Source organism: Podarcis muralis, chromosome 4, assembly GCF_964188315.1.
Source record: "Podarcis muralis chromosome 4, rPodMur119.hap1.1, whole genome shotgun sequence".
NCBI classification, from domain to species: Eukaryota; Metazoa; Chordata; class Lepidosauria; order Squamata; family Lacertidae; genus Podarcis; species Podarcis muralis.
Genome location: NC_135658.1, coordinates 3,700,001 through 3,717,390, shown reverse-complemented (window position 1 = coordinate 3,717,390; position 17,390 = coordinate 3,700,001). Strand labels below are relative to the sequence as shown.

At 47.4% G+C, this 17,390-nt stretch overlaps 1 protein-coding gene across 2 annotated transcripts in view; it reads left to right on the top strand.

The window, feature by feature from the left end:
* Positions 1-209: 209 nt before the first annotated feature.
* RRM1 (ribonucleotide reductase catalytic subunit M1) overlaps positions 210-17,390 on the top strand; it is a 19,967-nt gene continuing 2,786 nt past the window's right edge. The window contains exons 1-17 of one of the 2 annotated variants that reach the window (XM_028725486.2): positions 210-340; positions 1,858-1,946; positions 2,958-3,135; positions 4,253-4,353; positions 5,068-5,127; positions 6,226-6,265; positions 7,204-7,366; positions 7,863-8,004; positions 8,222-8,305; positions 9,656-9,817; positions 10,563-10,642; positions 11,294-11,495; positions 12,566-12,715; positions 13,064-13,285; positions 14,576-14,652; positions 15,188-15,323; positions 17,117-17,212. In XM_028725486.2, the coding sequence (XP_028581319.2) occupies positions 322-340; positions 1,858-1,946; positions 2,958-3,135; positions 4,253-4,353; positions 5,068-5,127; positions 6,226-6,265; positions 7,204-7,366; positions 7,863-8,004; positions 8,222-8,305; positions 9,656-9,817; positions 10,563-10,642; positions 11,294-11,495; positions 12,566-12,715; positions 13,064-13,285; positions 14,576-14,652; positions 15,188-15,323; positions 17,117-17,212 (2,001 nt within the window). In that variant the 5' untranslated portion in view covers positions 210-321. Of the gene's footprint in view, positions 341-1,857; positions 1,947-2,957; positions 3,136-4,252; positions 4,354-5,067; positions 5,128-6,225; positions 6,266-7,203; positions 7,367-7,862; positions 8,005-8,221; positions 8,306-9,655; positions 9,818-10,562; positions 10,643-11,293; positions 11,500-12,565; positions 12,716-13,063; positions 13,286-14,575; positions 14,653-15,187; positions 15,324-17,116; positions 17,213-17,390 lie in introns of both variants that reach the window. The other variant, XM_077926804.1, reaches the window with a different exon arrangement.

Genomic DNA, 17,390 nt, shown 5'->3' with positions numbered 1-17,390 from the left:
GAAAAGGCCGCCGCCGCTGCCATCTTTGTCCCGGGCAAGGAGGGCTGGGCCTCCCATCGCCTCCGCTTTCCCAGGCCCAGCCGCTGCGCAGTGGGAAAACCTGTGCCAGCTTCCAAGATGGCTCCGTCGGCGTCCTGGCGTGGGCGTGGCTACGGCGGCGCGGCGGGGCCAGCGTCGCTTGGCGGGAAGGAGCCGTTTTGCCGGCGCCGCTGACGCGTCCCACCCCCCTCATCCCGCGCGCGGTTCCCCAGGACGGAAGGTCGGTCGCCTGAGGAGAAAGAAGGGAAGAAGAAGGGAGAGGAGGAGAAGGAGGCCGCCGCCATGCACGTGGTCAAGAGAGGTGAGGAGGGGAGGGGTGTGTGAGGGGAGGAAAGACTTTTTGTGCCCCCTTTACCCCCCCCAACCCCCCTTGTATGGAGAAGTGGGGGGGGGGGCGGAAGGGCCAGGAACTGTGAGCCCCGACCCAAGGCCAGTATTCCCGCCATAAAAGGAGAGAAAGAGATGGGGGGGGGGGTTTTCCATTACTCTCTCTCTCTCTCTCTGGGGTCTTTGAGTAAAGGGCATGATAAAATGACAGAACTAAGAAGAGATCACTCAGGCGACAAGGTAAAAAAACACGAATGGGATTGCTTTAAAAAAACTACCCGGCAAAATACGGTTCCAAAAACAATACTTTGGCTGTGCTTAATCACACAGGTATAATGGGGGGGGGGGGAAACCCTGATTTTAATAAATGAATACAGAACAATACTTGACTAATTCTTTTTCATTTATTATTTCCCCCCGTTTTTCTTTTTCTGTATTTTTCTTATTATTTTTTCTTATTTGGGTGTAATGTTTAGTTCATGCTTTCTCTGTAGTTTTAAAAAATGCAATAAAGCTAATAAAAAATAAGTAAAGGGTGGGGTATAAAGCCAACAGGAAAAGAAATGTTATTATTACCATTTGCCGTTTTATTGCCATTTGCCGCTGTTGCTCCTCTTTGGCCGCCTTGTGTGTAGCGTGGGAGAAGGTCAAGATTGTCAGTTTAACAACAACAAAAACAACAACTCATATTAACAGCAAGCGGGTCTGGAGGTGGCGTGGAGGCTCCCTTGCTGCATTCACTTTAACTGCCTGGGTCCCTGTCGCAGGTGTAAATGAATTGGTAGTAGTAATAATAATAAAAATAATAAAACTCCAGCTTGCCTCCCCCCCCCTCCCATGGCACTTAAGGCAGTGTGCAAGGCGGTTCTCCCGCCCACCCCTTTAATCCCCGCACCAACCCTGCAAAGTAGGCTAGGCGGAGAGGCAGTGGCTGAGGAGGGATTCGAACCCTGGTCTCTCTGCTGCACCACACCCAGAGGCATGGGTGGTGGTGGTGGGTTTGCTGATGCCAGGAGTGAGGCAGCACTTGGTTCCTGCCAGACCGCCCCCTCCCCCCACTCCTCCAGGGTCAGCCCAGGACACCCCGAGGTGCCACCTTGCAGGCTCTGGAGAGAAGCATCTCCAGAGGCACCCTGGGGTGGTGTCCTCTGGCCCAGGTTGGGTGCAGCTACATCTCCCCTTGCCACCCCTCACATTATCACCACTCCCCAAATTGCCGTTTGGGATGCAAGGGCCCTTGTGATGACAGGCTCACATTGATATCCCTTGGGTCACTGAGCTTGTGAAGTGTCTGTTTCAAATGTTTGGATGTCCCCATTTATTCCATTTGCATCCCATTTTTTTCTACTTGGTGGAGGGGCTAGTTAGTTTTTCTGGGAGGGATATGGCAGCAGTGGTAGAGGCTGTGAGGCCAAACCCTTGACTGGACCCTCACCCAGTACAGCGTTTGCTCAGCAAGTGATGCTAAATGTGCCTGTCTGTTTTCGGCAGATGGGCGCCATGAGCGCGTCATGTTTGACAAGATCACGTCCCGGATCCAGAAACTGTGTTACGGTCTCAACTTGGACTTCGTCGACCCTGTGAGTGTCTTCGGTGCTATCATGCGTCTGTCGTGGTCTAAGATAAAACAAGGACGGTAAAACGTCTTGAGCACATTGTAGTGGAATGGTGGAACGTAAATTCTCATGAATAAATGAATGAAGCTCCTTGTATGCTGAGGAAAGTTCTATTCATGATAGTGACAAAGCAGTGTTTTGCTGCTGTGGTCCACAAAATATACATTTGAAGTTCCAGTCTGTGCACAGTTGCCTCAGTCTGATTTGGAAACCAGTCTGCTTTTTGGGTGTATGCCATTTTAAAAATAAATAAATCTGTAAACTGCCTTCCAGGGAAAATGGCCACTTAAGGTAACAAGTTTTTATGTAAAATTCTGAGGAATCTAGAATACCTCCGAAGTACCATATTTTTTGCTCTATAAGACTCACTTTTTCCCTCCTAAAAAGTAAGGGGAAATGTGTGTGCGTCTTATGGAGCGAATGCAGGCTGCACAGCTATCCCAGAAGCAAGAACAGCAAGAGGGATTGCTGCTTTCACGGCACAGTGATCCCTCTTGCTGTTCTGGCTTCTGAGATTCAGATTTTTTTTTTCTTGTTTTCCTCCTCCAAAAACTAGGTGCGTCTTGTGGTCTGGTGCGTCTTATAGAGTGAAAAATGCGGTATTTCGTTCAGCATGGTTATATTTACAGGTGGTACCTTGCAAGTTTTAAGCCTTGCTCCCACTAAGCAATCACTGTGGAACTGCCGTTACTCAACTTCCCAGCCTTCTGAGTACTCCTTTCCCCCTCTCATCCCTCCCATTGCCCACCTGTTATAAGATTCATACAGTTACTCTTGTTGAGGCATCTCAATCTCCATATTACTTTAACCACCTTGAGAGTGAAAGGAACCAAGTGGACAGCTTTGCTACAAAATTCATATAGTTCTCTGGCAAACAAAGTCATCAAAACTGACTTACACCCCCCCCCCCCCCCGTTATAGCAAACTAACTTTGTGAGTATTTGCTCTTTTTTTTTTTTTTTTTTTTTTGTCCAGGCTCAGATCACCATGAAAGTGATCCAGGGCCTTTACAGTGGAGTCACTACTGTAGAACTGGATACTCTGGCCGCTGAAACAGCAGCAACCTTGACAACCAAGCACCCTGACTATGCTATCCTCGCAGCAAGAATTGCTGTCTCCAACCTGCACAAGGAAACCAAGAAAGTATTCAGCGGTGAGTGTGTGGGTTCTGGCCACAACACAGGAAAACAATTTCTGCAACTGTCAGCGGCTGCCTCAGGTCCCAGCTCACAAAGGACCAACGCCAGTTGCTCTTTATAAACAAAAGTCTTTATTGCGGTTCATTGTTGGTTGGACATCAGTGGCGCGCAGCGCTACGTCTGAGTCCTTAGACTGGCGAAGCTCCATCTGAGTCTCCACCCCCTGTACACCAGCTTAAGACTCTAACCTTACTCCACCTCTTCCGTCTCTCCTTTCTCCTCTGGGTCCTTCTGCCCCCCGGGGTCTCCTCCTTTCTGGACTCTTCTGACGCTGACCCCCCTGACTCCTCCCCCTCCTTTCGGCGGGCTTTGGGACCTGGCTCCCTATCCGGGCTGCCAACTGCGCCGCCCTCCTGTACATTTGAACTTGGCGCGCGCGCCCAGCCTCCAACCTTCCTCTTGACCGTTTCCTCGCTCTCCGATGGAGGCGTGGCCAATCCTGACTCCTCTCCTCCCGCTGGCGGTGAGCCTCCTGATCCCGATACCTGGGACTCCTCCCCCCTACTGCGCTCTGGTGGGGAAGCTGGTCCTGATTTCCAACTGCTGCTCTCTGAGTCCCCTCTGGCCCCTTCTTCCTGGGGTGTCCCCCTAGGCACCCCCCTTGCTCTGACCATGGGAGCCCCTTTCTGTGAATCTTCCGATTCGCTGGAAAGACTCAGAGACCTCGGACCGCTGTCATCGCTAACATTTCCTTCAGATTCCTCCCCCTCGCTCTCTATTTCCTCCCTTTCCTGTGCCTCTGCTCCTGAGCCCCTGACAGCAACGTTTGTGGAACTGGCATGTTGGAGGGATTTTAACGGCAAAACTATTGGGTGCAGAGGTTTGATGTAGTTAATCCTACTAATAATATGTACCCAGGAGGCATCGGATTGCATTGATATTCTCACCGATCAAATGGTTGTGATGAATTATGGAGTTAAAACGTTGTTCAATAAGCATGAGCTGATTTCTTCAGCTGATTTGCTTGGTGGTGGGGCATTCAGCTTGGCCAGTAGGTCTCCAAAAGCAAGTAATAATACTGGCAAACTTTATAGTTGTAATTATTAAAATACAGTAATCCCCCTTTTTTAGATGTGATGGAAGATTTGTACAACTATGTAAACCCGCACAATGGCAAACATTCTCCAATGATTGCTAAGGAAACTCTAGACATCGTGTTGGCCAACAAAGATGTAAGTAGCGCTTTGGCAGAGCTAACAGGAAAGAATTAAAAGCAGTCTGAGTTAAAAGCAGAATGGCTATTCTGGCGCTAGGTGGTGGGAAGCAGTTTTCACCTGAATATCCCCTTGGTTTTTGGGAAACTGCGTAATATTCTGTGACAGAGAGTGATGAGATGGTCCACATGCATTTGTGGAGAGGCAGATGGGTTGCCAGACAGAGGAATGTGCATGGATTGAAAGTTAACTTGCCAGCATTTTCTGTGCACTCGTGATGGCTGCCCTTGTGCTATCATGCATGCTCCACAAATGCCTCATGGATGTTGGTGGAAGGTGGCCTTGCCATCTCTTTTAAACATAGGTTTTCCAAAGCCCTGTGTTCAGATCTGGTCCTTTAAAATAAGCCCTTGACAAATATAGTGATTTTTCATACAGTGTGGCATTTTTGGTCTTTTGGGTACATGTAGAATATTCCAAATGCAGTTATATTGATCAACAGAGCCAGGGGACATTCTGCGAAAAGGAAGTGGCACTGGTTTGAAATTAAGAATTGTTTGCTTCTTAGCTTCCCATTTGGAAACAATTTGAGTCATCACATAGTTGAAAAATGGAACAATTCACATCCAGAGGCCTTTAAAAAAAATACTTTTTGTATCACACACCACGTAGATTTTTGTATTACATGAACTGGGGTGTACATAGTCTAACTTTCATTTTTTCTTCTCTCAGAGACTGAACTCTTCTATAATTTATGATCGGGATTTCTCCTATAATTACTTCGGCTTTAAGGTAAAGAGTTGTTCTTTCTTTGAGGGTGTCAGTAAGGCTTGGAATGGCAAGTTCTGCTCTTGTAGGAGCCCCAGACAGTAAATAATCACCCTCATCCCATCTGTTGTTCATATGAATGGCTTGGGGAAGGCATGTCGAGGCAAGATGCCTTCTCTTGATGCCTTCCTTTGCAGTATGCCACACACACCTCCCTCTAGTGGAATTTTTATAAGGCAACTTCTAAGTAAGGCAGCAGTTTTCAAACTTCCCAATACCAGGGAGCTGTGAATGCTGATAACCTGCTGAGAAGAACATGCACTTCCCCCCATGGCTTCCCTCAACACCGTCAGCCGCAAAGGATCCTAGGTGTGTTTTAGGGACCCCTGCTCTGCTTGCATGACTCTGCACATGGTGGGGCTGCCCTGCCACATCAGCCTTCGCCCATGCGGTGCACTCCAGGTGCTTTTGGACTACAATCCCCATCAGTCCACAGCATCCTAGGGCTGGGCTGTCTGAGGCCGGTGGGAATTGTAGTCCCAGCAACATTTGGAGGACGCAGGTTGGTGAAGATTGCGAAAACATGAGGCGGGCGGAAACACAGCCTAGGAGAGGAGTGGGGAATTGGATCCTGCCATCCAACTGAATGGAGCTAGCAGTGGACAACTCCCGAGTCTTCCTTTGTAGCCCGAATTAAGAGCTTTTGGGGGCCTTTTTGTGTTGGTTAAGCAGGGTGATGGAAAAGGCTCCAAATTTTAAGGAGTGCTGAATTTTGCCTGTAGAGGAAGAACCATAGACCTGGGAAAGGTTGGTGTGGTTTCCTCAAAATGGGCTTAGTTAAGTCCATAGGTCAGAGTTTCCCCACCCCCCCATGCCCTAGGAGAAGCCTCTTGCAGCTGTGTGTTGCAGGGACTTCCTCAGGGAAGCTGGTCTGCCATTATGGACCTGATGAGGGACTTTGGGGTTTCCTGAAATACTGATTGAAAGCCACAGCCTTTCAGGTGCAATAAGAGGTTGGTGGTGGTGGTGGAAATCAATTGATTTTGGGTAGTAAATCTTCTACTCCTTTATTTTTTATAATGAGCTCTGACCTATCTCCTTTTCTGTTCCTCTCTCTTTAAGACACTTGAACGTTCGTATCTGCTAAAAATCAATTCCAAAGGTAAGTGGTACATGAGAATTGTCTCAGTCCTGTGTACAAATGCATATAGCTTATTCTTAATTTTTGGTAAACTGTTTTGAAATGATTGATAAAATGTGATATATAAATGCTTTAAATAAATAAAGCCATAGCTTTCTAGAAGTGATGGCTTAAGGGGGCTTTTTGGCACTTGGAGCTTAAATCATGAAGGATTAGCACTTCTGTAGGCAGGGTGATTCTAGGTACTGGGCTTCCTACTGAGAGCTGGCCCCATGTCAGAGGTAGTTATACTTCTGAATACCAGCCATTGATAACTGCAAGAGGGGAGAGTACTGCCATTACATTCTTGTATTCTCAAAACCATCTAAGTAGCAGCTTCATTGGGCTTTAGGTTACAAATGTTCCTTACATGCTGCTGCTGCATAGCATAGGAACTTGTGAAGTTGCCTTATGTGGAGACAGACCCACTGGTCCACATTATCTCAGTATTGTCTACACTGACCGGCAGGGGCTCTCCAGGGCTTCAGACAGGGAATGTCTCCCAGTCCTACCTGGAGATGCCATTGGGGATTTAACCTGGGACCTTTTGCATGCAATACATAATCTCTACCACTGAGCCACAGCCCCTCTACATTGAAGAAGTAGATAGGGATTTCTTTTAACTCACATTGCAGCAGTTCACTCATGAGGTGATTACCGAGTCTTCTAAATTTGTTTTTATTTATTCTGTTTGGGTTGAGGGGGGCTAATTTGGACCTTTGGCAAGAACTGACTCCTCACCCCCATCAACTTTTACTCTTACATCTTGCTGTGCCTGGAATCCTACAGATGCCAGAACAGGAAATTGCTCTCTGATCTGACAGAATGAATTGGGCCCAGCTGCCTTAGCGGCAGAGGCTCCTTTCGCAGGCTGTGATGCACTCAGGTTTTCCTTTTGACTCCTCTCTTCCGGTGTCTAGTGGCTGAGCGCCCCCAGCACATGCTAATGAGGGTGTCGGTGGGAATCCACAAGAACGACATCGATGCTGTAATCGAAACCTATAACCTCCTTTCTGAGAAGTGGTTCACCCACGCGTCGCCCACTCTTTTCAATGCTGGTACCAACCGCCCCCAGCTCTCCAGGTAATCCAGGCAGGTGGCCAGTGGAAGAGGGAGCAATTGAGGATGGTGCTGCTTAAGCAAAATGGTTTTTAACTGTCTATAAAATGGGCATCAGCTGTCCCTTCCTTGTTCTTGCTTAGACTGGTCTACAGCTTTTACAGCAAGCATTTTTTCAGAAGGGTGCATTTGCTCCAAAACAGAACAGTGCCTACCTAGAGGGTCTATTTGCTTGCTGTTGCTAACGAACAAGTTTCTCTCTTAACTGCTGATGCTAATTGCTGGGCGTGGAGGGGAGGTATTGATTCAACATTTCTCATATAAAGAAGAAGAAAAAAATCCTTTCAGGAGAAAATTAATGTCCTATGGCTTATGAAATCAAGTGTTGTAGTGAAATTATAGCTGTCAGTTTGCATTCCCTCATCCCCCCAAAAAAATCTGCATGATGGCCTTAAATGTCAGCTTGAGTGCTCTCTGTCCCCTCCTGCGGCATTTAACACTTCTGTTTCCTTCCATCCAGCTGCTTTCTGCTGTGCATGAAGGATGACAGCATTGAAGGGATCTACGACACTCTTAAGCACTGTGCGCTGATTTCCAAGTCTGCTGGCGGGATTGGTGTTGCAGTGAGCTGTATTCGAGCCACTGGCAGCTATATCGCTGGGGTGAGTTTTGAATTTTGAACACCCTGGCCGTGTTAGTTATTGCTGCAAAGCACCTTTTCCAACCCCTTGGGCTGCTGAGGCTTTAATGTAACTTAAATCAGGTCCTGCGTTATAAAAGTGGCAGCCTTTCCTATGTGGGGTTGGGCACCTGCCTCTGCAAGAGGAACAAGCTGCTCTGCGCCTTAAGTGATGCCCATCTGCTTTCTCTTTGTTTCAGACCAACGGGAACTCTAATGGACTTGTCCCAATGCTGAGGGTCTACAACAACACAGCTCGCTATGTGGACCAAGGGGGGAACAAGGTGTGTTGGCTTCTTCCAGAGACTATGCATTTGGGGAGTGGGATTGCGAGTTCAAGTGCTTCAAGACGTTTCCAGCATTCTCCACTGCTCTTGTTCTGAAGCTCCTTTTAAGGGAAGCGCTTGTCAGTAGCCACATCTCTACTGTGAGAGTTCCTGGTAGTGTTTTTAGTTCCTTTTCAATGTGGGCATTGTCGGCATGCAGAGAGCCGGGAGGCCAGCTGGCAAGCCCCGGCTGGACTGTCTCCATCCAGCCGTGCCGCTGCGAAGACCATCGCCTCTGCTCTGATGTAAATCAGTGACCCAGGCTTCTGAGCCAGGGCACACTATCAGCAGATCACCGTGCTGCGCACACAGAATGGGCGTGAGGCTTGTGAAAGCATATTACAACTACAGATTTATTAATCATAAGTCAGGACAAAGAAACATGTCGTCTCTCTCTCATGCCGTCTCAGAGAGAACAGCAAAAGCTATACACAACGGAAGTTCCCAGCATACTGTGCTGGAATGTAAACAGACATGTGACACGTAACAATCCCATGTCTGATCCCTAAGGTGGAATGGAAATGTCAACAGGCATCTCAGGCTTGCCACATGGTGTAAAACAGGCATAGACAACCTTTGGCCTACAACTCCCATGATCCCTAGCTAATGACCAGTGGTCAGGGATGATGGGAATTGTAGCCCAAAACATCTGGAGGGCCAAAGGTTGCCTATGCCTGGTGTAAAAGTTTGCTTTTGTGGTGTCTCTGAGATACTGGAAGGGTTGCCCAGAAGTACAGTCAGCGTTTGGGATTTTTTCCAAGCTCTCTTAGGCTCATGTTAAAGGTTTTGGCTGCAGGGAGTTCAGTGAATAAAAATGCTCTGTGATGTATCTTGATCCCCCAGCTTCTTTCTATCTGTAGAGTTTCTCTAAAAATCACCTATTTTGAAAATTGACCTTGGAAAAACGTTCCTGTTTATGCCAGTTTGCTTATATCTATTATATAAGATGTGCGGGTTGGGCACCAAGAGACTGTCCTTGGATCCTCCTGGTTTGTAGTTCAAGGCTTCAAAAACCTTTTGAAAGTTGGGAGATCATCCAGTGAAATCTCCAATGTAGCCTGAGGTGCTTCATTTGGAAATTGAACAAAGTGTAATAAACATGCAGAAGCACTTGGGTGTGCTTGTTAGATTTTGCAAGCAGCCTTAGTGCAACCTAATCCGTTGTTTGGTTATAATCCAGGAAATGACAGAAAGCTTCAGCCAGGCAGAAGCCACTAAATTTTTCTTCTACCCTAGCGAGAAGCTAGGGGCAGAGATGCAACTTTCTGTAGGCATCATTCTGATTCTTCTGTTTATTTGCTCTGCCAGAGACCTGGAGCGTTTGCCATCTACCTGGAGCCATGGCATTTTGATATCTTTGAGTTCCTTGACCTGAAGAAAAACACTGGGAAGGAGGAGCAGCGCGCCCGCGACCTCTTCTACGCCCTCTGGATCCCAGACCTCTTCATGAAGCGCGTGGAGACCAACCAGGTGGGCAGCTGGGCTCACAGCACAGGCACCTGCCAGCAGGGCTGCGAAGAGAGGGCAATGGCATGTGCCAGCAACAGTGCCCTTAACTCTGTTTTGAGTTACGTCTTCTCTTGTCAAGATACAGCCATATCACCGAGGAGTTACAGAGTAACACTGATTTGGGCAGTCTTGTAGTACCTTTCTCGGTTCCTCATGAAATGTATGCCTAGCAGCATAACGGATCAAGCCCTATGGCTTTAAAAAGCCTAAAGGCAAAGTGACATTGGACCCAACATCTTATCCAATGATCATTGATCAGTTCTGAAACACTGAAGAAGTTAGAAAATGGCTGTCTTGTTTTAAATAAGTCTAATTGGGGTGGTTTTTTTTATCCCATTTGGTAAACCACAGGATGTCCTCAAATCTTTTTAAAATATTTATTTTATTATAAAAACAATTGCCAACAGGAGAGTAATGCGCAGAAGTAATGCTTTGTGTGTTCGGTTCTTTGTATTTCATTTTATTGAAAATGCAGTTGAGCTTCTAGAAAAAAAATCTTTTGTGTTCTTCGCCCTTTCCACTCCCCGGAAGTGAGCTGAATTGATAAAAATGTTTTCCCTGTTGAGGAGGGAAAAGTGGTCACTAAAGTCTTTACTAAAGGCATGAAGGCTTGCTAATGTACATTTTGTCTTTGCAGTGTCCTGCTGTGTGAAAGATAAGAACAGTTTGTGTTTGTCCTTGCTTACTTTCAGTCTTTCTTCTGCAGGACTGGTCTTTGATGTGCCCCAATGAATGCCCGGGCCTAGATGAAGTCTGGGGAGAGGAGTTTGAGAAGCTGTATGAGAGGTATGAGAGAGAGGCTGGTGCATCCATTGGCAAAGTTTGAGTCAGGAATAGCCTGACAACAGCAGCTCCTTCATCACCTCGCCTTGCCCCTTAGCTGGATCTAAATGATTCCAGACAAAGTACCTTTTGAGTCTGCTTAGAAATGAAAATGGAATCAAAGCTCTTGTTACCTCTTTTCATTCTGTATGTTCTGAGTGGGAATTTGTAGCTCATTTATTGCAACTACAGTTCAGAAAACTTAATGGAACTACACTTTTTGCATTCCTTCCCCCCTTGGTCTGTATTCTGAAAATGGGAACTGGCAGTGCTCATCAGCTGGAGCTGGCCAAAAATCCAGACTCTTAAGAACAACACAAACTGCTTCTGTTACAATTTCCTCAAGGAACTTTGGGGAGACTAAGAATATTGCAACAGAGCTCTCAGCACTTGCCCAGATCTGCAGCTCCCAGGATTCCCTGGAGCAACCCAAGACCATTACACTTGTTCATAGTTTAGGTGTGCTGTTGTGCACCTCCTGTTCAGGGGCCTTGTTCCACCAGGAGTTCATGGGGTTTCAGTGTCCTTGCTTTGCAAATGAAAACAAGATGCTTGCAAGCCTATTCTCAGAAACTCCTACCGGGTCCCAATGACGAGTCTTGCTCTGTCTTGCAGCTATGAGAAGCAGGGGCGCGTCCGCAGAGTGGTGAAGGCTCAGCAGCTCTGGTATGCCATCATAGAGTCTCAGACGGAGACAGGAACTCCTTACATGCTGTACAAGGACTCTTGCAACAGGAAGAGCAACCAGCAGAATCTGGGAACTATCAAATGCAGCAACCTGTGTACAGAAATTGTGGAATACACCAGCCAGGATGAGGTGGGTTGGGTAGGAACAAGGTGCAGCTCAGCGGAGTCCGTTTTAGGGAAGGCGTTCCTATGAGATGTATTTGGGGGAGCCACTGTTCTCCCATGCTTTCCAATCAAAAAGCCAAAGGGATGTTCAGATGCCATGAGAAGTGGGAAATTCCTACTTTGTTTTAAGGAAACTCATCTGTGCAAAATGAGAACAGGCCTTTTCTCTGGTGGCTCCCCCTTGGGGACTGGTCTCGGGGACGCTCACCTGGCACCTTCCTTGCATATCTTTAGGTGCCAGGCACCAGGAAAAAACATTCCTCTTCAGCCAGGCCTTGGGCTGTTAAATAGTCTATGGCCTTTTAAATGTGTACTGTGCTTGTGTTGTTCTTAGACATTTTGTGTTTTTATGCTGTAAACCACCCTGTGATATTTGAGTGAAGAGTGGTATATGAATTTAAAAAAAAAATTATAATGATAATGATGTAGAATTCACTGCCAGGTGAAAGGAACACAGCCAGAAATTAACGATGTGCATAATATATGTAGAGCAAGGAAGACTGGCACTACCCATCTGGTGGTGTGGGCAGTGTGTGTGTGTGTGTGTGTGTGTGTACAGAATGAGGATCATAAGTGGTGTTGACAGCATGTCTGAAAGGACTAGGAGTGTCTAGCTTTTGAGAAATAAGAGGAGCGGTTGGGATTTGTGTATGTTGAGTTACTGCCCTCTTCTGACATTTTGAGGATTTATTCCTCACAGGATCACTGAAAATAGAATTGGAAAGCAATGGTTTTGATTACTCCTTACCATATTTGAGCACATCAGCATAGCACACCTGCCTAGGCAGCCTGTAGGATCTTCCCCATAGCATTTAGAACTGGATTTAGAGCTCTGCATTTAGGCAGAGGGTATCCTGGCTCAAAGCAGGTGTTTGGCCTACAGGTGGCTCTTCAGATTCTGCCATTCCAGGTAAATGGTTGATGAGCCCGTAATGGGGAACATCTTCTGCCATACAGTTTGTAACCCTTTCCCCTCTCTCTACTGCATACATTGCTTTAGCCATTGAGCGCTGCTTCCTTCTTTGCCTATTCCAGGTAGCGGTTTGCAACTTGGCTTCCTTAGCCCTGAATATGTACGTCACTCCCGAGCACACTTACGACTTCAAGAAGCTGGCCGAGGTCACCCGAGTCATTGTCCGGAATCTGAACAAGATAATCGACATCAACTACTACCCTGTGCCAGAGGTACGAAGGAGGAATTGGTAGCCCTAGACTGAGAGGTGCTCTTGGTAAGGCTGGTTGTTCAAGGTTGAGGGACTACAGAGAACCAACAAGTTCTCAGCTACTTCCTTTGAAGGGTGGTTGACACTATGGAGAAATTTAAGAATGTGGCAGTTTCTGTATTCCTCATGTATTTTCCCCCCCTAAAGCACATTCCTTGTTACCCAGGCATTAGCTGGTGGGCTGTGGGAAGCACACAATACATTAGTAGGGGAAGAATGATTTGCCTGAAACCAGAGCTTGCCCATTCCAGGTTCTTGACTCTCTGTCCCCCCACCTTTTTCTCCTTTTGTCCTTCACAATGTGTTGCAGGCCGAGACCTCAAACAAGCGCCATCGTCCGATTGGCATTGGTGTGCAGGGGCTGGCTGATGCCTTCATACTCATGCGGTACCCTTTTGAGAGCGCAGAGGCCCAGCTGCTCAACCAGCAGATCTTTGAGACCATTTACTATGGTGCCCTAGATGCCAGCTGTGAGCTTGCCAAGGAACACGGGCCGTACGAAACCTACGAGGGCTGCCCAGTCAGCAAAGGCGTAAGTGGCAAAGTTTAGAAAGGTTTTTGAACCAATGGTATTGAGCAGGGGTCTGCAACCCGCGGCTCCGGAGCCGCATGTGGCTCTTTTACACCTTTGCCGCGGCTCCGGGGCGGATACTAGCGAGGGGAGGAGGCGCATTGTGCGCCCCGACACTCCCCACTGTGGTGGGCGCTGTACTGGCTGTGACGTCGCATGGGGGCAGTGCGTGCGTTAGTCACACACCGTCCCGACGTCACGTTCCCACCCGCTGTCAGATCGGAGGGCAGCGGCGCGCATGCTTTAAATGTCGCAATGGTTTTGCGGCTCCCATGTGTTTTTTTCTTCGGAAACAGTTCCAAGTGGCTCTTTTTGTCTTAAAGGTTGCAGACCCCTGGTATTGAGGGTCCCTTGGGCAAATCTGTCAGATTGGAACTTGTGTAATCTCAAACTGAGATGCTCAAAAGTGCCATAACTCCAATAAATGTCTGCTGGGCTACACTGAGATGCTGAACTAATTTAAGTGTCCATTTCCCCATTTATTTCACCCTATGACTGGTGTTGTTGAATTTGGCTTTTGGCACAGATTCATGAATATTCATGAATGCCCAGTTTCATTTTCATTTTTTTGAAGCAAGTTCCTAGCCCTCAGTTCCTACAAGATGCCCCTGCAAGCTTTTTCTTCAAAAGCATTCTTTCTTTGTAAGCATTTTTACTCTTGAGTGAAATGTCTGCTTGCATCTGGATTTGCTAAACTTCTAATTCCTTAGGTATATTTTGAAGCTCTCAAATTCTTCCAAGCGTTCTGCTTTTCCTCTGTCTTTTCACTTAAAAAAACCTGGGATCTCCAGAATGCAGTATAGTGTCCATCACAAATCTCAGTCTAGATGGAAGTGTGGAGGTTTGTGATCATGACTGGTTGAGATTAATAAGTTGCACAGCTGTGTGGATTTTCACCACGTGCCCTCAACGTGTCTGAGATGCTTTTTCTTAGACATGATTGTCTCAGATTCATTGTGATGAAATTCATGGCTGAAACCTGAAGGATGAATAGCCACATCCATGGAGAGAAACCATCAACTCATGCCTCTGTGGAGAGCTTGGCATTTGCCATCTGGTTTCTAAGCAGGAATTGAAGCATTGTGTATGAACCAAAAATTGCAAGAAGCCTTGACCTGAAGGAAGCTGCTTTTCTCTTCATTCCCCCCTTTTGTTTTATATTGTGGGCTTTCCTGTGGTAGCAGGCAGGCTGCACACCCTCACTTACATGGCAGGTTTGGTTTGACGAGATGGTGTGTGCCTTTTCTTCAGATCTTTCAGTATGACATGTGGAATGTGACCCCTACAGACCTTTGGGACTGGAAGGCTCTGAAGGAGAAGATTGCAAAGTGAGTAAAAGCCCTTGATCTCTGTGGCTCAGTGTGCCTTGGGCAACACCCAGAGCTGGCTGGTGGTGGGGTTAATAGCAAAGCATGCAAAGGGACAGGGTAGCTCTAAACTGAGGATGTTAAAACTGCAGCTTGAGCTGCATAAGAGCACAGTCTTCTCCCTGATGCAGCTCTCATTCATTTCTGTTCAGCTTGCACAGGAGAACTGAACGGTGTATTCTGATCTTGGGATATCCAGTGTTCATTCTAGGAGCAGACGCAGTAGAATCAAGTCCGTTAATTTCAGTGGGACTACTCTGTGACTTAGTTGCTTTTGTTTAACACCAGACCTTGAGATCCTTTTGAATGCTGGGGGAATACAAGCACTTTCGGGTATTATCAGTCACCTGCAACCAACCTGGCAGATGGTTCCGCTGGGCAAGATAATTTTTAATTGGTCAAAACCGGGCTTTCCTTAACTGATGCCAAAGGCTGGTTCTCTGAAGATGGCAATCCTCTTCAACAATCACGGGTCCTTGTTTTCTGTGTGATTTAGGTACGGGGTTCGGAACAGCCTTCTACTTGCACCAATGCCGACGGCTTCTACAGCTCAGATCTTGGGCAACAATGAGTCCATTGAGCCCTATACAAGCAACATCTACACGCGCAGAGTTCTCTCTGGAGAGTTCCAGGTAAGGAAGCAGAAGGGTGGCCTTGAGCAACACTGGGGTAAAGGTGGGTGCTGCGCCTGAGATCCCGGTGTCCTCCTTGCCATCCTCTCCAATAAAATCCAGCCCCCGCCTCTTGTGAGTGCCAGAACCACAGGCCTGGTTCACACACGACATTAAACTCTAGTTTACTTTGAACAAACCTTGGCTCTGCTGCTCTTGGTTTGGAGAGAGTTGGGGATTGTTTCCCCCGCTGTGTGGAGCAGTCAGGGGCAGGGGAGGAGCTAAGCAAGTCTGCACATTAAATCGTGGCTTCGTGTTGTGCGCAGACCAGGCTGCTCTTTGGTGGCTCATGGCTCCAATATGGGCTTCAAGGGGAAATGGTTGCAAAATTCAAGATGCTAGCTCTGGTGATGAAGAGGATTGTCATGGTGGTGGACTGGCATGGGAGACTTAGATGAGCTTCAGAAAAGGGCAGCCAGAATTATAAAGGGGATGGAGCAACCCCCCTGTGAGGAAAGTTTGCACCATTTGGGGTTTTTTAATATAAAGAAAAGGCAAGTAAGAAGGTACATGATAAAGGTGTATGAAATTATGCCTGCCATAATAATAATAATAATAATAATAATAATAATAATAATAATAATTAATAATAATTTATTTATACCCCACCCATCTAGCTGGGCTTCCCCAGCCACTCTGGGCGGCTTCCAAAAGAATATTAAAATACTATAATACATCAAACATTAAAGGCTTCCCGAAACAGGGCTGCCTTCAGATGTCTTCTAAAAGTCTGGTAGTTGTTGTTCTCTTTGACATCTGGTGGGAGGGTGTTCCACAGGGAAGGCGCCACTACCGAGAAGGCCCTCTGCCTGGTTTCCTGTAACTTGGCTTCTCGCAGTGAGGGAACCGCCAGAAGGCCCTCGGCGCTGGACCTAAGTGTCCGGGCAGAACGATGGGGGTGGAGACGCTCCTTCAGGTCTACTGGACCAAGGCATAGTGTGATGGCTTGTGTATTCTCTTCGCAATAAGCACCCCCTGCTCTCTCAGAGATATTTACAGTTTTTTATTTTACATATTTATAAACAGCACATTACAATCATGCGTCCGAATCATCCGGTTCAGATTCAGGGAATGGTCTTCTCCGGCTTCTCCTCCAATAGAAAAGGCGGGGAAGTTTCATGGGATGTCTCTGATCCCTGCGTTTTAACCCTCTCCTTTCATGTGCAGACGGCACAGGCTCACCGTCTGTTCCTGAACTTCCTGTGTGGTGCTGGGGCTCTGCTTCAGCATCGGAGAGCCTTTCCACCTCCTGGCTCTCTCCCTATTCCCCATCTGTCACTTCCTCTCTATCTTCCTCTGGCTGTTCCCGCTCCTCAAAGGCGTTCCCTGGCAGCCCCATGACACATAGAGGACAGAGAGAAGCTTTTCTCCCTCTCCCGTAACACTGAAACTCGTGGACATCCAATGAAGCTGAATGTTGGAAGATCCAGGACAGACAAAACCCTTCTTCACGCAGCACAGAGCCAAACTGTAGAATTGGCTGTCCCAAAAAATGGTGACGGACACTAACTTAGATAGCTTAAAAGGGAGATTAGACGCATTAGCAGGAGTTGCCAGTGGCTGCTAGTCATGTGCCCTGCCTTCAGGAACTGAGGCAGCCCACAAGCTTCCGAATGCCCGTTCCTGGGAACAGGAGATGCATATGTGGGGCGCATCATGCCCTGCCTGCTTGTGGGCTTCCCAGAAGCTGGCTGCAGCAGCAAACAGAACACTGGCTGCTTGCTGTAAGTGAGCATGACTTCTGGTTTTTGCAGATAGTGAATCCCCACTTACTAAAAGACCTGACGGAGAGGGGCCTGTGGAGTGAGGAGATGAAGAACCAGATCATTGGCTACAATGGCTCTATCCAGGTCAGTCGCGGGGGGGGGGGGGGGGGCTTTGCCAAGGGTGCTGTGTCTGCGTGAAGGCCTCAGTTCTATATCCGGCTCCATATGCGAGAAAGAGTTTCCTTCCTCTTATGTGAAGATGAGAGAGAGAGAGAGAAAAGAATTCTGCATTATTTATACTCCGCATGAGTGGTGCTCACAA